The sequence below is a fragment of the Corvus kubaryi genome, unplaced genomic scaffold, assembly GCF_017639235.1.
Source record: "Corvus kubaryi isolate FWS band 111438036 unplaced genomic scaffold, C.kubaryi_AGA036_p1.0 136, whole genome shotgun sequence".
NCBI classification, from domain to species: domain Eukaryota; kingdom Metazoa; phylum Chordata; class Aves; order Passeriformes; family Corvidae; genus Corvus; species Corvus kubaryi.
The window spans coordinates 10856465-10882375 of NW_024580670.1; the positions used below are offsets into that span (position 1 = coordinate 10856465).

A 25911-nucleotide genomic window follows, 5' to 3' on the forward strand; every position below is an offset into this window, starting at 1 on the left:
AGAGAAGAAAGTCACAGAGTAACCATGTGGAATAGGGAGGAAACTGTTAGTAATTTAAACCATGAAACCAAAGAAATACAACGCAAAACCATCAGGATGTGAAAAGCACTTCCAGGCACTGAGAGGTTAAAACAATTATTTGAACAGCTGGGAAAATTAAAATGGTAAAATAATAGCTAGCCTTCAAAATTCTACAGATGCAAAGAGACTCTTCAATGAATAACTGATAAAGGGGAAAACACATTTTAAAAGAGAAACTGTTTCACGCATGAAGGTCATACAAGTAACAGCTCCTCTTAAGAACCCGGATTTCCAGACTTGGCAAGAGATGAAGAGCTGGGGTTAACACAGCAGCCTTTTACCTTGAGGGACCTAGGGTAAAATCCTGAATACTTTAAGTTATACATGAAAGTGACTTTGGGCAGATTCTTTCTATGTCTTTCTACAGTACGAAACTGTTCCCCACCGTAGCAAAAGCAAGGTCACACAGGAGCACGCCAGAATTGTTGTAGCAGTTTGTTTGCTTTCCCAAGGAATCCTCCAAGCCCCAATGACTCCAGCAAATACTGCAATCAGAGCAGCAAGTTCAGGTAGTTTTACTGCTGTTATCTAGGGCTCTCCCATACACATAACCTTGCTCTGGTAAGAATGTGGTGAATATGTGATCTTTCAGGAAAAAAAGACACTCTGTAATGAGTAGCTTTACTATTCAAGAAAGGTCTAACTGGAAGAATAATGCCAGTCAGGATTGCAGTATGTAAGCCATGGTGTACACAATGCTGCTCAGGTCTAGGTACACAGAGAGACATATCCAGGGGACCCCCAACTCCAGCAGAGCCATCTCCAGGGCAGGGTGGAGCTGAAAGAACACAGCCAGGGACGGTTTATCTGCCACTTGGCTCCAGCTGTCCTTGTAGGCAATGGATTCTCTCTCTCTACTAGCTATTTAAAACAAGAAACCAAAAATTTTCAGCAAGTAGAGAAAAACTGACAACTGAATATGCAGCACTCTAAAGAAGAAATCAGCTGTACAGTGCCAGTGCTCTTGTTTCCATTCCTCACCTACTTCAAATGCACAGCCTCTTCCCCATAAACACTGTGCAAACTGTTAAAAAGGACAGCAACTGAACACAGATCATCAGAGTCCAAAAACATGGATCCTTTGGCAAAAAAAGGCAGAATCAGAACAGAAGGCCAAATCCATCCGCCCCAGCAGTCAACTCTTCTATCATTCACACATATCATTTCACCAGTCTGCATCTGGAAAGTCTTAACTCTTACTTTTTTTTCTTTCTAAAGAAAGAAATTAGACAGCATAAACACTGAGATCCTCCTGCAAGAAGACTTTTCCTCCAATCAAAAGCATTTGTTTTTCCAGGATGATTAGAGCATTTCTGAAGCACTAAGATATAGCCTCCTCAGCCTTCTCTCCTCAGAGTGGAGCCTACTTCACTCTACTCTGAACACGGTCAGCACACTTCAGTTGACAATCATCTGGTAGTGAGTCCTGATGCTGTCAGGTATCTCCTCTGATGGGTTAGGCTTCTCACTAGGCAAGGATACTAAAAGAAAACAAGAAGATGAGCCTGCAGCCTCCCCCATACAACTTGCTGCAATCACCTTGAACCTTTAGCTACTCAGACCAGGTTTGACCACTTTAAGGATCAGAAGTGTCCAACATGTTGCAGAAAGGAGTGGTTGTGTCTATGTCAAACTGAAGTAGCCTGTGCCACGGAAAGTAACACGGCCGACAGAAGGTTTTCAATAAAGGCCTTGATCTTCCTAAGGTCCTGAAGGACCCTGTGACACATTTTTACAAGAGTCAGGGCCCTGGTATTCTGCCAAGCTGCAAACATTTTGTCTTAACTGAAGTTATGATTACAGCTTAAATTCAATATGCTCTCCTTCACTTCTGATCCTAATCTCCTGGCAGGAGCTGCTGGACCAGTAAGCACCTGCCTTTTTTTGCCCTTTAGGTGACTACATCACTGTGCTGCCTGAACAGATGCCAGCAGCTAGAGCTGCACAGCAAAACCACTCAGGAAATTCACCAGCTGGGTACAAAACCTGTCTTAGCAGAGCTCCTACTGGGAAACCTGCAGATCCATCTCTGGTACCTTGTCATGGCACTGGTTGTGGTAAGAACATAGATTTGGAATCTCTCAGCTTGTCCCCTCACTGTACCAGCATGGTGACCAGTCATCAGTCTTTTAGTTGCCCAAGGAAAACAGCATCCTGCAAAGCTGGTGTATTGCTGGGTAATGTACTCTGGGATCCTTCAGGGTTAAAAAGAGGGTATAAACCTGACAGAATGAAAAAATACTTGAAGCAGAAAATGAAGGTGTGAGGCTTGCAAAGCACCCACACCTTTCTACCCTCCTTCCATGGGGTCTCTGATTCTTACCCATCCTTCCTGCAGTCAAACTCCCCTGTGCCAAGCAGCTTTCATGTTCAGTGAGGAGTGCAGGGGGAGCAGGGCGATGCAGAGGATTGCACTACATCCTTATGAGCTTCCAGCAGTCAGAACCCAAAGATTTCTTTTGCTTCTCTGATCAGCCATGTTCAGATGCATATTTAAAAATAAGACAGACACTGAACTCTGTCTTGCCCCCTGAGGGAATTGCAGCCTCCTCTTTCCAAACCGCCAGTTCAGTGCTGCAGGGAATAGGCAGCCTGGTGTCAGCTCCGATACAGGTTTTGAAATGAAAGGAATGCAAACCAAGGGGACAGAAGAGAGGAGAGGAGGGAGGGAGAAGGTGCAGAGACACTGGAAGGAAGCAGGTGAAAAAATGAAGACAGAGAGGAAAGGAAAAATCTGAGAAGAGACTAGAAAGAGCTGAGTAAAGAGATGGAAGGAGGAGGAGGAAAAGGAGGTAGCAAACCCAGGCAATAGCATATCTCTAACTCACTCATTCAGACTACAAGAAAAATCCTACACATGGCCAGAACTGCTTGTGCTAAGTGGTGAGGAGATCAGTGAGCCACAGATAAAATATATGTAAAATACCCACAATCTGAGTTTTAATTACAGAACATCACAGAAAAGTTCTAGAACAATTTACCTTTGCTCCTAGCTTGAACATTTACTATGTACTTTCCTGACCTCATGGGGACCAACCCCAGTGCTAACCTGGCACTGCAACAATCTGGAACTCAGCGCACCACGAAAAAAAAATCAACCAAACCAAAAATACAGTGGAGAAAATAACTTGGCAGTGTTCTACAGCACTTGATTCTGGTGCCAGTGAGACAAAACAGGGATTCCTCAACCTTCATGTTTCCCCATCCTGCCCAAGAGGATTGGCAATTGCTAGTGTTTTTAAGCTTAAGAGAAGGATTCCAGGTAATAACCTCAGGGAAACAGGTTTAAAAACCATAAAAAGATACTGTTGGTCTATTGAAAAAACCCAAACACATAATCAAGTGCATACCTACACATAAACTTGCAAGCAAGAAATGCGAAGTCGGGAATCAGGAGGGCAAGTTCTTACAGCCCTACAACATGCACTTCCAGAAGCTCGTCAGAACTTCAGTCGTACTCGAGAAATTTGTGCCAAGATCAAGAAATGCTTCCAACTGTTGACTCTGAAGCAATTATCTGGAAGAACACAAGCTTGCCTGAGGTGAAACACAGTACGGTGTGAACTTACCATCCTGCTGTCAGGACAGAGCAAGTACCATGGTAAGCACAGATCAAAATAAATGAGGAAAGCACCAACAGAGAGAGCAAAGCAAGAACCAAGGACCACAGGGAAGAGCAGGCAGGACCCAGATGAATAATTGCATCCCTAGAGGCTTGTGGAGCAGTTCAGAGCCACTGAAGAAATTCTCTTGCATACCTGCCAGGTGGGTCCAAACATCAGTTGGATCCAAACCTGCTGGGAAGATTAACAGCTACAGATTAACACATAATCCTTATAACCTTTTATCTACATGACAGTGCACCAGACATCTGTGTTTCAGAAGACTCTTCTCAAGGGAAGATGCCTACTTCAGCCTTCAAGCATCACAACATTCCTGCTTTATGTTGTCCCTTAAGGAAAGCTTTTCACAGCAGCAAAGAAAGCTCTTTGCACTGAACAGCTGGAACCAAAGTCAAAGCACAACCTGGCAGTTTTCTTGGCTGAGCAGGGATGCCATTGAAGCTGAGCTTCACAGGAAACAAGTCTGTACTGACAAAGGTCTGAGACAGTGGTTCAAGAGTTGAAGGGAGTCAGAATTGCAATTTGCAGGATTTTCAAGAAGAATATTTTGAACCTTATCCTTCTGCTACAGCTGGCATCCAGAAATTATCTCCCTTATTTCTCTCCTTTAAATATTTTTTTCCCATAACACTTACCAAAGGCACCACCTTCTCAGCAGGAATAGTCAGGACTTGTCAGGTCTCCCCAGATGCTCAGATTAGCTGGCTCTCTTCTCCATGTGGGAACTCTCAGATCCCACAGCTTAGTGAGGCAAGGATTTGGACCTAGGATTCAAGTTTTCATGAGGAAATTTCTGTTATTATAGCAGACCTAGTTCCAAACACGGCCACTGTGAACCATGTGACAGGATATGAACCCTCTTCTGTATATTCCTTCTGTGTGATCTCCCTCTTTGTTTCTTCACACCCCGCTTTTCTCTACAGTATTGCAGCACTTCATTGATTCAACACAATCGACAAGAGAGCACGAAGGCAGAGGCAGCTCTCAGATTGGAACAGCTGGTTTTCTTGATGGCATCATGTCCCAAAGAGAGGTAAGGAATCACAAGAAAAGAGACTGCTTACTCTCAACAGCAAACAACTCCAGACCGGAGAAGGAAGCACAATCCTGCTGACTGAGAAAAAGGCAGCAGTGGGATTTTGAATATATTTCGTACTCCTTGATGGATCGTGCTTGAAGATTTTGTGGGGAAGCAGAGCTCAGAGGAAACCATGCTTCAAAGCCTATCACTGTACTCAAGGGGCCTATGAAAACTTTATAAATACGAACCCCTGCTACCTTGTCCAAAGGCCATCTGCAGACCTGCTGACACAACCAGCTCCTCAATGGCCACATTCCATAACTACACCTTGCTTCCATCAGGCTTTGGAATAAGCTCCTGCCAGCTGTGCCAAAGTGGGCTTAATAATAGATGGACAAGCATGACCAGTGGGGACTGAAAAAAAACCAGTCAAAAGTCATTGACCCTGTGACCAACCTCAGAACAAGCCGTGACAGCACAGCCACGTCACAGCCAACAACCACACTGAGCACCCAGCTGTGAGCTGGCAGACCTTAGGCTGTTTCATTCACACAGTCAGCTGTCACACAAGTCCTTGGATATAGGACCACAACACTGCAAAGTTTCCTCTTCCCTCATCTCAGTTGCTCTCCTGCCTCAACACACAGCAGCAAAAAAAAGCTACTGAGGACCTGACAACTGCCTGCTCATCAGCATCAGAAGGTGCTGAGGCCAGCAAGGATCTGCAGTTGCTCTGATCCCCAGAGCTCAAATTTTCCAAGCATGAAACATTTGCCTGAACAACACAAAAAGAGGTGCCCTTAAATCCACAAGCCCTTTTCTTTTTCCAGGCTGCTCATACCTAATACTCTACCTTTTATCTCATCCTAAAATAAGAGAACAGGCCTTAGAGGATCAAGCTATAAACTTCTGAAAGCTTTCTGTAGCCCTTTCTTGCAACAAGGGGTTTGTTTCCATTTCTCAAAAGCAAAGACGGAAATCAATACTTGGACAGAGAAGGCATATTCCAAGGACAATCTTCTTAGTTGCTGTAGTGCCACCCTTGTTGAGTCTCTCTCTAGTGAAGGTGATCACAGTGGTAGGCAGAAGCCCCTCAAACATTCAAGCCAGAGTCTTCAAGTGGAAATAGGTTGTTCATGAGCAGCAGAAACGAAGTCATTTGGATTCCTCCAGATTCATGACTCAAAGTTATGTTTCTCTGTGACCAAACTCACGTCTAATAAAGAGTGAGTCAATATCCTTCCCCCCTGCACAAGCACCACTGGGGTCCCTTCCCTCCACCTAATTGCCTGTTTTCACAAGGTATACAGGAACTTATTACTTCAGAGCCTTTGTGCCTTCTGAGGAACACCACTGCAACTCACCAGCATGTTTAGAGTAAGCAGAGAGTGGGACATAAACCAGGCTCATGGATGCACAACCTGGTTACGTGAGTCCCAATTCCTTAACCAGGGTAAAGCCCCAGACATGGCTCAGGGGGAGCCCCACATTCAGGGGGGGTGCTGGCACACTGAGCCCAGGACAGTGTCACTCGTGTCACCTGCGCAGGCTGTGCCCTGCTCTCCAGGGTCTGCTCTGTATATGGCAAAGCTCCTGACCTACCAACATCTGTTCAGTTTTTCTACAAAGCAAGCCAGGGCTCTGCAAGGCAGTACAACATCTTTGTTGACATTTCAGACCCTCAGAGAGAAGCCCTCCTTTGGCTTTGTGTCAGCCACCTTTGGCTGTGTCAGAAAATAGTGCATAGCCTGTTCTCTCAAGCAAAGCCGTCTGCCTGTGCAAAGGTTCCCAGCAAACAGACAGGAGGAGGCAGCTGGAGAAAGGAGACCAGGGATCACTGCACACAATCTCACCTTTTATTATTTAGCCACATTTACTGAACACAGCCTGGCTCTAATCCATCAGTGCAAGAAACCTGCTAATACACCCACCTGACTGGGGAGTTTTTCCTGAGTTTTATGGGGTTCTATTGTAGCAAATATCAAGGCTCAGCAAAACAAGAAGGCATTAAGAAGTGTCTCACACAGCCCGGGCTCTTTCCCAACCAGCACTCATTTGATACTGGATTAAACAAGGAACTTGAGAGTATTCAGTTGTCTCAAGTTCACAACATAGCTTTGTGTGCACACAAGCCACCCATCAGCAGCTGCAAGAACAAAGTATGAATTTCACATTTAATGGCTTCCAAAATGCTTGTTGTTTTTGAACCAAATAGCAGTCCATGTGCCTCAAGATATTTACTGAAGATTGGAAAGAAGGGAATGCATTAAAACATTATACCCAGTCTACCTTCAGCAATGAACCTGCTTCAGCTCCAGAGGTCAATCTGGAGTCTATAGAAGCTTTAGAGCTTTAAGGTTGGCTTTTGCAGAACAATACAGTGATCACTGGTGCCATACAAGCTCTCCACAAAAATTTCTCTAGTGCACTCCAACTCTATCACAGTGCCTTCATCAGGTCAGCTCAAGGTACACACAGCAAGGAACACTCCTACCTGGATCACAGCATCCAATACATTTTTCAGTGGCTGTCTACTTTTACAAGATTTGAGAAGATTTCCTGAGCCTCAGAATACTCCTGAATGCACTTAGGCTTGGTACAAAAAGATTAAATACAACCTTGATGTGCCACAGGAAGTTGAACAGTACTCACAATATCCTAGGGCCCAGAAATACTACAGAGCTTGTTAAATGATGGTAATCCTAAGTAAGCCACATTTAGCACTACTGAAGACAAAAGTTTTCAATGGTTCCTGCTGATATGGCCTGAGGGAAACTCTTCTGTTCAAAGTTACCAACTGGTGTACACCTGAATCCGTGAAGAGACAGTGCCAGAGAGCCCAGAGGACCATTAGAAGTATCCATATAACTTCCCAGTACACTATGTTTAGCTGCAGGCAGTGCTTCAAAATAAAGATACGTTTCCTCCCTTCTTCCACCCATGAAAAGGAATCAGCAGAAGTTCTCAGACATGTAATTAAGATGGTACTGAGATGGGACAAACAAACGGTAATTCGGTCTCCTTTTCAAATCTTTTGGAGAGATCAACAAGTCTCCGTATGGTATCTATAACCTCCTATTCTCCAAAGAACTTATTTCATAAAGCTATCAAGTAGATAACTGAAACACAGTGCACTACTTGCCCTATTGCCTCAAATGGAAGATAAAAACCTCAATTCTTTGATATTTAGAAACTTCGGGATTTTTTTAAAAATCTTATGCCAATATACTACTCTAAATTGCAAGGTTTACAGTCCGATCAGTAAAAAGACTTTCATGTAAGAGTATTTTCTAAACAGCAGCTGAGCAGGGACCCATCACATACCTGGGCACTGCTTGTCTGAGCCTTACAGATAGCCAGAGAGAACCCACAAATCAGTTCAGTCCTGTATCACTCTCCTATTTCCACAATAGTCAGGAGAGTGCTACAGAGAAAAAAACTTCAAGAACAGAAAGGAGGTGCTGTTAATATAACATCTAAAGAAGAAAGATGTGCCCTAGACAAAAACTGAACTGCTTATGTAGCTGTGTCAGGGCACTGCATGGTACTAAAAAGAGAATAAACTCAGAACAACTGCAAGTCATAAGTAGGAAACATCTTTCAGAAAATAAGATAAATGTAGAAGTTTCACAGCAGTTTGGTCTGAATGCAAGAAGAAAAAATGTTGCAGCGGCTATCATCTCCCTAAATTTTAAGCTTGCTTTTTGTCCAATTATCTGACTTCCTGAGGATATCTACTGTGAACAAAACTTCAAACAGGCAGAAAGAACATTTGAGGATCCAGGAGTCTGTACACGTACAAGTAACTGTAATGGGAAGGTACCATCTCACACCTGGCAGAACGACACTGCCACCTGCCAAAGGCTTGCATGACCTGGATATGTGGGCGCTCCCTTCAGTTTTTAAGACAGTGTCCACGCTTTACAAGTCATTAGAACATTTCAAATCACCCTCATCAGCAAAGAGGAATCCAGGGAACAAGCAAATTAATAAAAACATCCCCCATTTTCATATGAAACACTTGGATCGGGTCAGGATTGAAGTACACAGTCCACAGAGAGGAAACTGGAATAATCACTGTGCATGGTTCAACCAGCTCCTAAGTTTAAAAAAAAAATTTAAAATTGTAATCTTCTTTCACCAATGTTAAATTCATCCTGAGAAGGGAACTAGGTACCTGCTGGGACACAAAAAAGCTGCCAATGTAGTGGTGACTGTTGAGAGCTCCCAGTCCCCCAATAAAAGAACAGTGTAATGGTGCTTTATTAACAGTCCAAACCAAGGAATCCTGAGCTTTCTGTTCCACAGCTCAGAGAAGCAACCCAACAGACAAGCTCCTCAGAAATAGAAGCCAAGTCCTTGTGGGCAGCAAACATGGACTGATAAACCTAAGGGGAGAGAATGCAGAGGCAGATGGGCAGAGGTAATCGGAAATGACAGAAAGATGAGCAGGCAGAGGCCAAGCAGAGTGCTTGAAGGACAGAGGCAGAAGAGCTGAAATTCTATAGCATACAGGTATTTTAAAAATTAAATCAACAGCTTTCCAATACTGTTATTTTAAAAAATCATTCCCCCTAATATATGCAGGAAGCCAGCTGCTTGCAAAATGACCTTTAAACCCTACCTACCATGTCTTATTAGACTAATTCAGAGCTGGAGGTTGGCTGATCCTGAAATCCATTTATACAGGCATTCAGCAGGGACAAAGAGCAAACACATTGTCAAAATAATTTTGTCTGCATTTCTGCATGCACACTCAGGCTCAACAGCACTTCTCCACCTTCAGAAACAAGGTACACCAGATATTGCAGCACCATCCTAACTCAAGGCTTCTCTTCCTGCTTCCCTCGCATTACAAAGGTAACAAACTTTAATTATAACAAGTGTTGTCTTTCTGGACAGCTTCTGTGACTGCAGAGGTCTTTCAGAGCCTTTCACCAACTCTTACAGGCTCCCAATAGAGGCCTTTAACCAAAACAAACATTATAACCAAAATGTTTCTTGCCAGATGGAAGTACCAGCAGCAGAGCTAACTGTAACACTGTATTCAGATCACTGTAACACATTGTCTTCAACGTGTCTTGTTCCTGTATTTGAAGCACTGGTTGTCCAGAAAGGTTTTTTCAATTGTCTTGCAAAGGTCTAGCTAGGACTGAAAGCTTTAAATTGTTTTGGAAGCATCACAAGTATGTCAGGAAATTTCTCCAGACAAGGAGGCCTGTTGGGCAGACAGACAGTGTCACAGAGGGGTGAAAACCACAAACAATTACTGCAGGCATGATGCAGAAAGAAACCTTCCCTCGAAGCTTGGATTTTGTAACAGATGAATGCTCCACAGCCTTGGACAAGGAGGCTCTGTGGAGAGAACAAACACTAGCAAGCAGCATCAGGGCTACTCCTGCAAACTTTCTCCTCCAGTACACCACAGTTCTGATGAGAAAAGGATTGGCTTCCCACTAATAGGAGGCCTCATCTGTCATTCACTAACTTCCAAAGAAGGGCTAGTTAGAGCAGTCTTGCTTGCTTGGGAGCAACTCTTCCACTGGACTGGGACCACTGCTACAATAACCCCTGCACATGTTGCCTACACAGACACATTCAGCTGAGTGGTGAAGGCTTTAAATCCCACTAGTCCTCAAGGTATTCGGCCCTAAAACCTGCAACAAAAATACTGATGGATGGTGTGTGGAGACTGCAAACTGCACACAGCAGGAAACCATCCTGTGCAGACTATGACCAACAAAGAGCATAACAAATCTTTGGTTTCCCCATTTCGTCATGAAGGCTTTGGCATCACTGATAAAGTTTCCCAAGTTATAGCCAAGTTGTCAGAGAATGGATCTAACATTAGAATGGAAGTTATGGAAGTCAGGGCTACTTTGGAACTTCCTGGGAGTCTGAAAGCACTTGACCACTGACCTTGTGCTTCTAACCAGCAGTTGCTATCAACAGCAATTTTTGTGGATCTGTTTCAATCTAACTTCAGCAGCAAAACACACAGTTTAAAAATTGGAAATAAACTTCTTTCTGTCCAAGACTGCTTGGTCATCAGCCTCCTGGAATTAATCTGAGTAAGAATTTCCACTTCCCACTTGCCAACAGTGCTACAAATCTTTTGTGAAAGAATCTGGCATTAAAACAGCCTGATGTATCACAACACTCTCTCACCCCCAAGCAACTGTTTTCCATACTAGATAAGCCTGACTGAATACAGGCTACAGTACTCAGGAAAATGTTGCCTAACACACCATACAGAGAGCACAGAACTAAAGAAACCTTTGATCTGTGTAGTCCCACTAATTTAAGCCTAAAGAGAAATAATTTTTGAAAAGAAAGAGAGAGAATACAAAGAGTGAAATTTTGATACCAAAGTCTAATAAAGCTTTTCAGATACATCCATTCAAAGACCACATTAGAACGTCAGGTCAGCTAAGATGTCTCATTCCTGACCCAGGTAACTCTTATAGTATTCTACTGTAAAAAAATTTTAGACTGTTTTTAAACACTTTCAGGCAAACTAAGTTTTAAAACAAGAACTGTAGGAAGATCACATTTTAGAAGTAACAAAATGCCAAATAATTCAACTTCAGAAATTGTAATGGCATACTGACTTCTTTCCCTCTTTTACAGAAGTTGCTTTCAAAATCATCTGTAAAACATACATATTTAGATTAACTTTACCTGTAAGTGTATCTGAAATCAGAACCATCAAGCGAGAAATTAGACTCAAAAGCAATTATGCCTCACTGTAACAATGTCAAACCCCCCAAACAAACAAAACCCAGGAAACAAAAAATAAATGCACAGAGCCTGGGCATTGAACTGTTAGACAACAGACTGTTTATGAGAAGAGAAATGCAGTCAGAAGCCCTCCTTCCAGACCAGGCAATGGATACAAGAACTGGAGAGGTAAAGACAATGCAGAATAGGGACTAAATACCACTGAAAGAGGAGCCCTGAAGCCCAGCCATGCAAGTTTTGAGCTAATTTCGGCTCATTTTCTTCAAAAATTATAAATTTCAGGAGGTTTGTGCTTTACAGAGAGTACAAAGAGCAGGCAGTGAGAGGAATTTGTTCATGTGGATTAATAAATGCTCACAACACACCAGGCTGTGGGGAATATCAGAGCATCATGATGTGCTGAGACACAGAGTAAATAAAGAACTTATGCCCCCAGTTTCATAAACACCAGGTACAGGCAGCAGACATTTCCATTTCAAGTAGGCCAGCATTTACTCTGGAACATGCCTCATATATTAAGATGGAAGTTTATGTCCTTTCAGGCAGCTCTATATTTTTAGTTTATCCACCAGTGAACTCTTGAGGATATGAAGTGTTATGTATAGACCCAAGACGTGCCAGAACCTACAACTGCTGCCTTGAAAATCAAAATAATAACTGTTTCCATCCTTCATAATTAGAAGCAAAATATGGATCCTCTTCACCTTTGCAAATACCAGGTCAGGGTATGCCTGGGTACAGTTAATCCACTGCTCCTCTGTGTGTACGACTAAACAAACAGCAGCAGCCTGCAGCTTGCAACTCTCCCCTGACTCCCTTGTGGGGGCCATTTATTGAGTCATAAACTCCTCTGATAGTGTTATCACCACAGCATTTGCTCAAATAAAGGTTGAAAGAGAGAAATATTAAAAAAAAAAAAGAGAGAGAGAATTTCCTTTATAGAGAAGGCAAGACAAACCCTTTACAGATATGCTTGCTCTGAGCGAGGACAGACTGACAAAAGGTAGGCAGGACTGGCACATACCTGGCTGAGGATGGCTGGGCATAGCATCCTCCAAATAGGAAACACACAGATTTATCTGAAACTACAAACCTGAATTCCAGAAAGCTCAAACAACCCTAAAACCTTCCAAGTTAGATATATTGTATTTCAATTGGCACACCATGTGATAGACCTCCTCAATGAGGCTTCAACAGCTAAAATCTACCTCTGCAGAATCCCAAGGGGAGGAGAAATCCTGGCATTTCTCAAGTGCAGATACAGATCTTGCTGTACCTGGTCCAAACTTTCTTTCTCCAGCCACACACACTGGCTGCTCCTCTCTAGCGTGATAAGCACACAACCTATCTATAAAGTACTCTGCAATCCCTCAGAATGGAAACAACACTTTAGCAAGAGTCTGATGATCCAGAATGATCAGATACCTGCAGTGCAGCCCATGGCATCCAAGTCATCCCAAAGCTGTTTCTCTTAAGCAGAGAGAGATCCAGGTTGCAGAAATGAAAGCTCCCAGCAGGCCACACTTCAGGAGGATCCAGAGTGCTCGAGCAAAACTGCTCCATCAGAATGGGACACTGCAGAAACACCTGCAGCACCCTTTCAGCAATCCAAGTCCCTGTCCACAGATTAGAGACAAACTTCCAGCAGAGTTGTAAATGCTTTCCTTTGCGAGCCAAAAGGGTACTGGGCTTTCGCAGAGATCACTTGGAAATGTAAACGCAATAAATTGACCACATTCCTTTTTATTATAGTCAAGGGCAAAGCAGAAAACAGACTACTCAAGGTTATGTTAAAAGTCTCCCTTCACTGGAATTCAGTCAATCAGTATTTAGCAAGGGCTTGTTTGCACACAGCAGCGTGACTCACAGCAAATGTGTGCGAATTTTCCCTGCACTTTCATTACAAACCCTGAGCGTTCATATACAGAGAAACTCACTCACCAGTTTATTGCATTGTAATTTCCTCACGTAGACAAGCCCTAAAGCCTTGACAGAAGTAGGTTTACCTTTGTCTGTTATGAATAGCAGATTTGTGAGAAGAAGGACACAGAATAGGGAGAAAGAGTGCAGATTATGAATGGCTCCTAGCTCAATGTATACAGCTCCTATTGACAAGGGAATACACATGTCGGAGTACATAGCTCCTGATAGCTTGGTTTGGCCAGCAGCTAGAGCACGAAAATTTCACCTTGGTCCTTCTGTGAAAGACAGGCACCTAGAGACAGTAAGGAAAGCCCTGAAAAGAAGGGATACATGCTCTTCACTAACAGACATTTTTCTGCACGCAGTTGCAGGAAGCAGGTTCTGTTTGAAATCTCAAATCACATTAATGTACGGTCACCGGAGGCTTCATTTTCCAAGTGGCAGCTGGTTGGAGATTCCCTGGTATAACCGCCAATTACATAACAAAGTAACCAACTAAAATTCACCGTCAGCTCAGATTTGCCTATTGGTGTGAACAGAACGCAAGGGCAGCAGAATGGGTCACAAACACTCTGAAAAAGCTTGCATGTGAGTGCATATTTGCACGGGGGAGGGAAGCAATTCACTAATAGGACTCAGCCTTTTAAAACAAAATCATTTGTTTTCCCCTTCCATCTGGACCCAAACTAAGAAATTATGCAGATTTGCACTGCCCACTCGGCTTTTTCTTCCACACCCGCTTCTCACTGGCACAAGATAAAACCTTGGGGAAACAGCAGCAGCAATTTTCAATTCTCATTATCTAACAGCAGCAGTAGTTCTTGGGGAAACTTGTGGTCAATAAACTACAAGCAATTTTGAAAGACACAATGGGAACTGCCCCTCCTACAGCTGTCCCATTATCCCAGCTTTTATTAGATTTAAAGCCAGCGATTTTTATGCTGTAGCTCAAGTTCTGCAGAGCCATGGAAACAGACCACCAGAAAAGATAAAACAGTCCTAAATTAAACAGGAGCTATCACAGTGACGCCCTCTAAAGCCAGAGAACTTCCACATAAGCAAAGCATGGGATGCAGCAAGGAACCCAGCGCCTAAAGGGGCTGACACTGCTACAGTGAGTCAACAGTGACACAACCAAAATTCAACATTCAGGATGGTATGAAGAGAAAAGCTCTTGAGCAGGTTAGACAGGGCAAGTTGAAAGCATAGTGGCTACAAAGGCAGACAACCAGAGCAGGATCCTGCTCCCATAACCATGAGCCAGAACAGGCACCAACTTTGTAGTCTATGCTCTGGATGTGCCTCCCAAGAGGCAGAGGGAAATACTTACCTCTGGCTGGCAATTCAGCTGGCCTGTTTCAGATGACTTTTTAGAATGAAATGCATCGTGCTCTACATGTGCCTATTTCTCTCTGTTGACTACAACAGATGGCCCAACAGCCAGAAAATATACAAAACAGGTAACAATAGCTATATCTCTACCATGCACTACAATAAAGTAACCTGTTCCAGGAAGAGGGGCTTTACAGGAAACCAGTAGAAAAGAAATTTTAAAACTCATGGAGTGATTACCTGATCCGTTTGTTCATGGGACAGAAATAACTGAGGGTGTACCTCAGCTCCTGGCTCAGAGATGTGCACAACAACAGGCAAAGGGAAATGGGTGTCCAAAGGAATTGTCTCAAACAACACAGGAAGGGGGAAGATGCAAAGAATTATTCTCATCCACTGTAAGCTGTAATTTTCAGTCTAGAAACCTAGAGCTTGCTTTCTCTGAGTCTAATGTATACCATGCCCTGGAGACACTTATACCAGCCATCAAAAGGAACTTGCAGAGAACCAGATGCTTCATTAAAGAATATTCACCAAGCCTTATAAAATCTTTAGTAAAAAGCAGAAGAACAAATCACCAGCATGCAAGTGAGCTGAAGTCACACATCCAGCTTTGATTACATTTCCTCCTGCACTGGAAAACAAATTATGTTTTTTTAAAAAAAAGGTAAAAAATACCCAAGAAATCAAGAGATTCTGGCCTTTCTTTCCCACATTCCTCCGACCTGAATTTCCTGAATAAGGAATGCGTGAGACAAAGCCATTTGGTATCAGACGCTAATTTAAACTTAAAGAAAAATAACAGCTTAAAAAGGGGAAGGGAGGAGGGAGTTTTAATCCTACATGATAAAACAACAGCTTGTGATTGCTTCATGTATCTCAGGAGTCAGAAAAGCCAGTAAGAACAGTGAGGCAAATTGTCAGCTGTCCTGGGACAAAAGGAAACTACAGAAGACATATTGCCTTACAAAAGTTTTATCTGAATTTGTACTTACAGAACCCTCTAGTGCCTATCCTCTAGCTGCAAGGTGTTATTTACCTATTCCTTAGTCTCTCAAGCCCCTTCTTAAAACACAGCAAGATTTTCTGCCACATGGTCTTCATCCACAACAAATTAATGTCCTGTGCACTTCTCCTTCCAGGTAGTTTCTATTAACAGTGGGGAAGAAGTTCATTGAAGACTCTGGGAACAAAGACAACCCCCAGTTTTTGGCATATAAAGAAAACCTACCAAAACCTCCACCAAATCCAAAAAAGATCCAAGTTATTGGGATCCTTCACTGCCCTCTGCTGTTACCAGTCATTTAGCTTCCAACTTACTCTTTAATAATGTTGAGCTGGGGCTCATGGCTGGCAGCATCCCAGCCCCTTTCTCAGGCGGGTTGGAGCCACAGCTTGCAAATATGCTGAAGTTTAATGCAATCTGTCTTCTTTGGTAATCACATTCCGCCCGCACTGCATGCAATAAAGATGTATTGGTAAATGCATTTGCTAAAGATATACTCCACTGAAAAGGCTACAAGCCTGATTTAGAGGAGGCAAGGAGGATAACAGAGGCTGGCAATAGATGCACCAATGCTCCGCACACAGCAACCAGGGGCACAGATTGTGCAGCAGCAGCACAGGCACCACTTTACTTTAAAGCTGAGGAAGAAAAAGAAACCACATGTTTTGGGAGCTGGGGACTTTAGAGATATCAGAGAAAAGCCCTTTCCCTGGCAGCTTTAACCTTGCTGATTTGCAGACATACAAAGACCTTCTTTGTAAACAGGAAGGAAAAAAATTCCACTAGGACTAGCAACAACATTTGGTCTAATATATCCTGACAATTTTCCCATCTCCTTCTGTCGGGCTTCTTCTGGGAGCCGGCTGGCAGCTTGTTTCATGTTATACTTAAATCAGGCATACAGCTTCCCCTCACAATGCTAATGCAGAGGAAGACTGCTTCCATGGAATATCCACCTCTCCTCCACCCTGTGCTTTAGTAATCCCATGAGAGAAGTCTCAGTTTTCTATTACCATCCTTTCCCCCAAATCCACTTTACTATATTCTCAGCACCTTTTGGAGAATTTTCTACTGTCAAAAAAAAAAAGGAAAAAACCAAAAAACAGAAAAGCCTGCCCTTGAGGGAAACCTGACCCACTGAATTCTCACATGGCCCAGGACCATACCCTAGTTGTAATGTCCAAATACTTCATTTTCTTTTCCCCTTCACTTGTTTCAATAGCCAGAAATTCTTCCAAGGTACTGAGCAGCCACTGTCCTAAGGCATCAACAGAACCTACTGGGACTCTGCATCTCAGAAGGAAGAGCCGTAAGGCTTCCTGGCCTCCCACACAAGATGAACAGCTTTTAGGAGTGTGCAATTTTCTTAATAGACAGCAGCTTTGCCCAGTACAGAACCTTTCCCCATGCAGCAATGAAAAGAAGCAAGACCTCCAACTGCAAAGTCCCATAACAGGAGGATGTTTAGAGACTGTTGAAAATGTTGCGGACATTGCCAAAATGGATTTACCCACTGTTTGCAGTATACAATATCCAAGAAGGCAAAACTAGGGAAAATCATTCACTGACTTTGAAACCTGGGAGCATTGGTTCTACTGTTGTGGTGGCAGCTCAGTACAACAGGACCCATTGATGGGAATGAAGAGGGGACATACCACAGTGTGACTGGGTAATGTGGAATGAATGTGGGAAAATGGATCCCAAGGAAGATTTGTCTCCTAGGAAGATTGCAATTTCACTAACAGATACCACAGATCTCAAAAACATTTCTCAGAAGAAAACACCATGCAAAACAAGACAGCAAAGCCAGGTAGCACAACAGAGAAGCTTTTGTTACCTTCTGAGCTGCATTAACACAGCGCTGATATTCCTTCGCCAGTTCCGAGCATTTGAGCGCTTCATGTTTGTTTTCTCGGTAGCACTTCAGAATTTCAGACTGCAGGTTTGCACAGACAGGATCAGTGTTCCTCCTCCTGCAGGGAAAACAAGCACAGAATGATGTGTGAAGAGGAGTTTTCAACCACTTACTACCACTTTGCCAGTAACACACATACTAATTTTATGCTGGAGTCATGTAGTCCTAATAGAGAAACTGGTGGGAACAGCAATCACCAAAGTGGGTCAAATGACCAACAGCATCTTTCAGTTGAAAAATCCAGGGTACTGAGCAGAAAGAAGGAACATGATCTTTCTCAGCTGGTCTGGAAGGCTGTTTTACCCTTATATAAAACATCATCTCTCCTCTGCAGTCAGGAGGAAAAAAAATCCCCAAGTCCAAGAGTTTCAGTGATTTTCCCAACTCACACTGGAAATCTTTGGCAGAACTCAAGAATCCTGGCTGGGCCTGCACTAGATCTGTAACAGTCTGACAAGGAACTGAACAGACTTGTTGAATAGGCCACCCTGATCTATTGAATTCTCATCTATTTAAACACTACAAGAAATCCAGCATGGTTGGAAGCACTGCAATTCTCCTAGTGACTAGAAAAAAAACCCAGAATAATAGCAAGACCAGATATCTGTTTCTTTGTATTTCTGCAGCAATTAGTACTCATACTCTGTAAATGGCATTGACAGCTACCCAAGAACAATTAAGGATGATGTTCTTTTACTCTAATGTGCATGTGTACATATGGCACATCATCAGCAACAGTACCAATAAAGGGGAAGGTCGTTGTAAAACAATCCCAGCAACAATGGCACAAACACAGTAACAACAGTGACATCAGCTGCACAGACAGGCAGACACAAATTGCAGGAATTCGCAGCACCATGGCCATGGTATGTTTTACCAGAGAATAAGAGAACATATGCTTAGGTGTAGCAATCCTCAGATGGCGTCTCCTAAACCATAAATCCATTTAATTCCTTGCTTTTCCTGCCCCAATATGCTTAGAGATCTGTGCCCAAATGTCAAATACACCTCTTCCTTCCAAAGCGCTTGATGCTACAGGCAGGCAATTATGCCATGCTATGATGTATTAATTTCCACAGTAGCTCATTCAGCAAAAGGGCTGCATAGCAAGGCAGAGAGAGAGAGAAAACATGACCTATCCCTGGGCATGTCACAGTCTCTCAGGTGGAACAGATTTCTAAGAAACAGGAAATCTTAAACCAAGATCTTCTAAAAGCTTTTGGAGAGCTCAGATATGAGGTCCCAAATCATGCACATCTGTGTAAGGTGCTCAGGAAAGAAGCAGAAGGATCAAATGAACAATAATTTTGTCTTTTCCATATCAGCAACCTGGGTGCACTCTCAGAATAATTTGGTTGAGATTTACTCTAATTAATACTTCTTCAGTCCTCAGGCTTACTGTCAACATATACGGACAGAGTAGGAATTTATCAGTATGACAGCCACACTCTACAACACGGAGATTTGGATCAGAAACCATCAAAGATACTATACCGACTTCTTTTTCCACCTCTACTAATTTTACAGCTTTTAGAAGAAACTTATTCCATGCACAGTCTCTAAAGGCTAGCATTCATTTCTAATTTCTATGTTATATAGCAAATCACCTTTAAAGCCTCGAAAATCCATATTCTTAAAAAAAAAAATCTTCAAATTTTGGGATAGAAAAGAACCCAGAGAGAGCCTCAGAAACTCATAATGTTGGCATTTTGCTTTGTCACTAACTTTAATATCACTCTAATCAAATCAGTGAGACTGTGGAAATGATACCAAACAATACCAGGTCAGGAAATACCACCAAATCCCTCAATTCATTGAAAAAGTTAAGACTTTTAAAATTAGGTTTTTTAAACTCAGTGATGTTAAACTGAAGGGCATTTTGTAATTTTCATATAGAAACCTGGAAGAGCTAAAAGGTACAGCATACCACAAACCAGTTTGTATTTGTCTGAGCTGAACAACACGGTATGAACATCTCAGAAATATTTAGAAATATGATTGAGGTTGTCATTGTCAGCAGGGAGAGCTACAGGAATTGTGCTTTGCTTTAGATCACTGTCCTTCCACTGCCTAGAGTAAACATAAAGTTAGGACCCACCTGTGGGCTCAGACAGGGCTGCAAAGCCTGTGGCCCTCTTCCTTAGCTGACCCCTTGGTGCTCAGCCCACAGGGCTATCTAAAAGCCACACAGTGGTGAGCAAGAAGCCACAAGAGTGAGTATTGTTGCCTAAAGCCTACCAGAGGCAGGGGATCAATCAGCACAGGCTGGTATGCATTGCCCAGCAAGTGTCTAAATCAGCATTCCTACACACCACTTCCCACAACACAGGGAGGATTTATTTGGTACTGCGTACCCAAAATCATAACAAGATTATTCTCCTTTATTGCTTCAAAATAAAATCTCAACCTGTGGTTATGCATCAATTGCACCAGCTTCTCAAAACAGACTTAGATATGCTAATCAACAAATTGCAAAGTCGGTTTAGGTAATTATCAATGCAAGTTACTGCGGAGTCTGGGAGTACACAAGTTATCCATATCCAGCAGATTAGTTCTGGTACCCATCTGGACTGGGAAGAGGTATCTGAAGTGCTCTGGTGAACAGTTGCCTGAGGTGCTTTCTTCCTTACACAGCAATCACAGCGCCTACCCAGTCTGAATCAAAGGGATGCCACTCTCCTGCTCCCATTAAGTCTCAGCTTCAGGTTGCAGCATTTCCACACAGTGGGAACTGCAGCCCTACACACATTCAACAGCTGCCCCTCACAGGTGTCTGTCTTTCCTCATACATACCTGAGACAAAAAGGAATTAAACAACCAGCATCCAACTACAAACACATCTGTAGAGTGCAATGACATTGTGGATTGAGTTCCAAAGGAGGTGGACTTTCATCAGCTATCTGCCTTCACCCTCAGCCCAGATCAAGGCTCTTGGCACTAACTAATCTTTAGAAAAATTCATCTTCTGGACACCCAACCACACTGCTCCTGATGTGTCGTTGTTTGAGGGTTTTTACCATTATTTCTCATATGAGAGGGAAGGAAAATGGTAGAGAAGGGATGAGGTTTGTATACACAGCTAACCAAAGACTTGTATGCTTTGACCTTTCTCCTAAAGTGGGTCACAGTTTTAAGCATAATATGTCACCACCAAATGAGGTAGACAGTTGGCCTCTGTCTAAAATAAAATATGTTGCAACTGCTACGACTACTATCAAAACAGGTGTAAGAGGCTCATTTACAGCAGCTAGGAAAAAGGCAGGAGAGAAAGGCTGGGCTGGGAAGCAATAGCACAATATCTGCAGACAGAAGTATGGAAGACAAGCTCTAACAATACCTTGGAAATAAATAAATGCAGGACATACAGAATATGAAAGATTAAACCAAAACACACACACTCATCTATTTAAAGGAGGAGGAAAGGAGAAAGGATGACACGCTGGAAAAAGGAAAAGATGAATTTAGAAATGAAACTCATTAGCAGCGCCTTCCCTATCACAGAGAGGAAAGAAACCTTTGCCTTGCTGCTGTGCAATGGGCAGGAAGGCTACACACACATGAAATCCATGATTTCAGAACTTCCTCTCCCCCTCCCATGGAGGGATTTAAATCAGGTCTTTGTCTGGAAAAGAACCGAGAGGTTTTCTTAAAATGAAACAAAGGGCATCCTTCTCCCTGCTATCCCTTGAGGTAAGACAGAATGAGCACAATCTTGCTGCATTTTGACACCGAGAGTTACCAAATCCTTTCTATCACTGCATATTCCCTTTATTTAATAAATGAAATCTCATCAACTTATCCTTCTTCTATTATCACTGCTGACATCAATCTGATAATATTGGCTTGGCGTGGAATCGTGCTATTATATGTCCTCTTGATATTTAATTTAAGAGAAACGTCTGCAGTAGGGTGAATATGTGAAGCAAGCTTTTTATTACTGGCAGCAGTAAGGACGCTGGGAGTGAATTAGACATTCATCTTAGTCAGGGCCAATCTAGTGGCTCAGAAGAGGTTTTCTTCTTAACCCTCTCCTAACTGTTCAATAGCGGCAGGTAACCGCTGCTTCAGTCAATAACTACATTCATTTGTCTTGGTAAATTCATTCCTACATGGATATAAACCCCATGAAGAAGTACAAAGTGCCTGGGAGGTTAAAGCAAGGTTCTTTGAGAATTTCTATCATAAGCACTGCACTAGTAGGAAATGTGCCGGTCTAAACGTCCATCAATTAATCAAGAAGCAACACAGTTTCCGAAGACAAACACCCAAACTCACTGCAAAAAGCAATTAAGGCTGTATCATCAGGATACAGACCCAGAGACAGAAGGTTTCAAACACAGCACAATGGCTACTATTTAGGTGCTGCTGACAGGTTCTCTTTTTGAAAGAATTATGGACTCAGTATTGGAAAGCAAGGGAAAGCTGCAAGAGGTCTATGTATTTGCTGGTCCTTCCACCCAACTGAAAGATCAGACTACTGAAGCAGAGGTGCAACTTTAATGCTTTAGAACTTGGCAGCTCTTTAGACTAGTGCAAAATTAGTAACTCCACAGCGAGTAGCACACCATCACTTGGCTTTACCAGGAAGAACAGCAATTCCAGATGGAGTTAAGAGCAAGATCTTCTTTTTACATTTTACTCTGGGAAACCATTCAAGCTGAACAAAAAACTCAAGACAGAGGCTGATGGTATCTAAACGCAGACACTTTGATACCCTGCTCGGAACATGATAAACAAAGACATGCAGGATCCCTCATACAAGCCAACTTAAGAGTAGCACACAGCTGCAAGCAGCAACCTAAATGGGGCAGCAACCTGGAATTTCTTGTGGGCTACAAAATCCAGTAACTGGATTAGCTGCTTTTTGCTGCATTATTTGACTAAGACCAGTGTCTGAACCAACTTGAGCAAACCACATTAGTCACCACTGTCACTACAGCACAGACAGCCCCAGACATCATCAATGAGATGCACAGGCAGCACTGCCAGTAAATCCCAGGGCACACAGCAGCAGTTTCTGCGTGTTGGGAAGGAATCAGCCACGTTGTATAGTTGGTTAGCATGTTTATATATCCAGGGTCCATTACACACGTCTCAGACTAAGCCCAGTGATGCTTTGGTCACATAAACGGGGTGTGCTGCCAGGCTGCACTGTACATATATAAAACTCAATAGGTGGTTAACTGACCTGTAAAACTGCATCCTCCCTTGAGTAGCAGTTGGCTCTGATGGCTTCTCTAACATGTCAGAAAAATGACTCCAGACAGATGCAATACACAGCACATAGAAAGGTTTCATTCTCTCTCATTATTGCATCCTTGACATTTACAGCAGAAAATTAAACACAATTGAAGCATTTCATTCACATATAACAAACTCATCAAGCACAGAACAAACAGGCAGGCAAGCTAACTTTCAGCATAGGCTGCAGGATGCTGCACTGTCACAAACCAAACACTGTGCCCTCACTACAAGCTATGGGATTCCATGATCCTGCACGTCAGCTTGGTAACATAGTTTGAATGGAAGAGGTAACAGTCGTGTTGCAGCTGTTTGGCAGGAGAAATAAGAGATGGAAGAAGCTTAAAAGATTATCCAAATGCCTACTAAAAAATCAGTAATGTTTAAGCTACATAACCTAGCACAGTGTAAACAAACTGCATGTCTCATGAGCCTAAACTAATGTGATCAGGAAGGGTATTTCTGATCAGCCTCAAGTACTCAAAATACTGCTCATCAGGCTTTGCCACTGATCCAGGTGGAATAGAAGACTTGCAGAAGTAACATACTGTTTAGAGCAAGAGGGGACAGACTAAAAGAAAAGGTGAAACCTCGTGACAATTTTCACAAGAACAGGGGTGCTACCTCCAAATTTCAGCTGAAGCCACTGTACTCCTGTCTAAATCCTTCTCATATGCCTTGTCACACTGTCAGCACACTCCTGCCCACCTGCAGTATTTCCCCTCTCTCCCCCTTGACAGCTGCATTTCAATAACAGGTCACCAGATTCTATTTTTCCACACCTTGTTCATGGAGTGCCTAATGAATGAATATTTTAAAGTACTGTGAGCTTCTGGGTGACTCTGTGATCCTACAAAATTTGTCACTCAGGTACTTCCCAGTCTCAATTCCTGTTTTGACAGCTTGTTTGAAACTGCTACCAATTCCCCACTGTAGTTCATGCACTCACTGCACCTCTGCCCTTCCCAGGACAGATACAGATCACAGATACACAGAAGCAGGTCTGAAATTTTCCTCTGTGTAAGTAATTAGATTCTATCACTGAGAACAAAAGTTACCACAAAAGTCCAAGTCTCAAATGTCAGCCACTTGCTGTGTCACTGTGCTGCATTCAGTAGAAACAGTCTGCCCAATCCATATTCCATTCACCAAACAACAAAAAAAACCCCAAAAAACCAAACCAAACCAAAACCAAAACAACCTCCAAACTCTAAAACATACAGATTCATGTCAAAAGTAACTAAAATCTAGCAGTTTTCTGTAACAACCTCTAATTTTGGAAATCAACAACTTCTTCATTTCAGTCATGAAATTGATGCAAAGAGGTTGTGTGACCCATGCAATGCTGGTTCCAGCTCTCCATCTGACTTACTCCAGTGTATCACAAACTCCCCTGTCCTCCTACATGGTTTATCCTCACACACAAGTGGTCATTTCCCATCTGACCAATGGGTCTCCCTGAAAGACTTTGACTTACACTTCATTGTGCTTTGCCAAGTGCAGTTTCAACCAAATTTGACTGGCTTCCTTAGACCCCATAAGCTGCGGGCACTGGGGTTGTGGTGGTGGGCTGTGGGTCTCTGGGGGAGCAGAAGGGCAGCAATATGCAAAAAACTGTACTAAACCATATAAAATTAAATTATCCTTATCCTACTGAACCTGCAAATGCAATAACTAATCACCCCTATTAGCATTCTGCATGGCAGATGGCAAGTGGTTTAGAATAATGAGAGACTTCTCCCCACAAGTGGATAATTCCAATGTACATTTGGATGTAAATTCTTTACTGATTATGATGGTAGAATACTGAGCTATGAGAAACTGCCAGTTTGGAAAATGAAAGGAAAACTACTGCCTCTTCCTTCAGTTGCCAAGAGATACAGAAGTTAACAGAACTGGATCTCCTGCCCACAAAGCCATGCACCATTTTTTCCCAAATATGCCAAGCTACTAAAAGTTGACTAGCAAAGATGAAGAGCCTAAAGTTAGCAGCAAAACGGTCTCTGGAAGCCAAGCAGGAATGAGTCAGAATCTTGTTGCTGGAAGGAGTTCTCTGAATCAGAAAGGAAGCTGGCTCAGCTCCCACAAGGCAGAAAAGCAATATAGCAAGCAATAACTGAATCTGAAAACAACACACAGCCCAACAAGTGACCCGAATAGGGATTTTCTTTCTTCAGATAAAAAACACAATCTAAAAACTGGTTAAGATCTCAGGTCAGGAAGGGAAGGCATGCAGTCTGTAGAAGATATGCAGCACAAGCCCTAAGAATATATGGGTTGTGCCAGTGCTATAATGTTTGGGAATTAGTCAGGGAACTGCTGGTCTATTAAATACCTCCACAGAAAGTTTTCAGTTTTCTAAAGAAAGTAACTGAAGATGTGATATGCTGATTACATATAACCACAAGACGTGAGGGACAGCAGGTTCAGTAAATTTCTCCTATGTGAGATGATCTTATAATGTCACACTGCAAATGAAATGTTCTTTTTTAAAAGAAAACCCTAACTACTCATTTGAACAGCAGTTGCTTCTCCAAAATGCCCCTGAGCATTGCACTAGGTTCCTACAGTTTACTTCATGCTACACAAAGGTCTACCAGTGATGGACAAAAATATGAGTCCATTAATATATTCTGCACTGACAGAGTGGCATATCCTGCTAAAGATGCCAAAACAAATTTAGAGAGGAGATTGAAGCTGCCAGTGTTAAAGTTCAGGTGGGATCTGAAGCTAAACATTCACCTTATTAAAAATTCCCCTTCTGCCCACATTCTCTAATCTTCAAAACCACAGTGCCCCCTTTCACCAAGCTGTGCAATTCTGAGCACTGACTAAGCAAAGATCCCCATTAAGCAGCTACTTATCCCTCAGAGAACATCAGTAATGGTGCTTTCAAAGCAAACACACAGAAAAAGTCTTCAAAGTCTGGTTTTGGGGTGAGGTTGGGGGTTTTTGTTTGTTTGTTTTTGTTTATAAGTAAATACTGTAAATTCAAGAAGTCCTCAGAAAATCGAAAAAATCCTTATAG

At 42.6% G+C, this 25911-nt stretch overlaps 1 protein-coding gene across 3 annotated transcripts in view; it reads right to left on the reverse strand.

Annotated features, from left to right (window-relative positions):
- CHCHD6 (coiled-coil-helix-coiled-coil-helix domain containing 6) overlaps positions 1–25911 on the reverse strand; it is a 111496-nt gene that overhangs the window by 19563 nt on the left and 66022 nt on the right. For all 3 annotated transcript variants that reach the window (XM_042016925.1, XM_042016919.1, XM_042016916.1), the window contains one exon: positions 17565–17700. In XM_042016925.1, coding sequence (XP_041872859.1) covers positions 17565–17700 — 136 coding nt within the window. The remainder of the gene's footprint in view (positions 1–17564; positions 17701–25911) is intronic.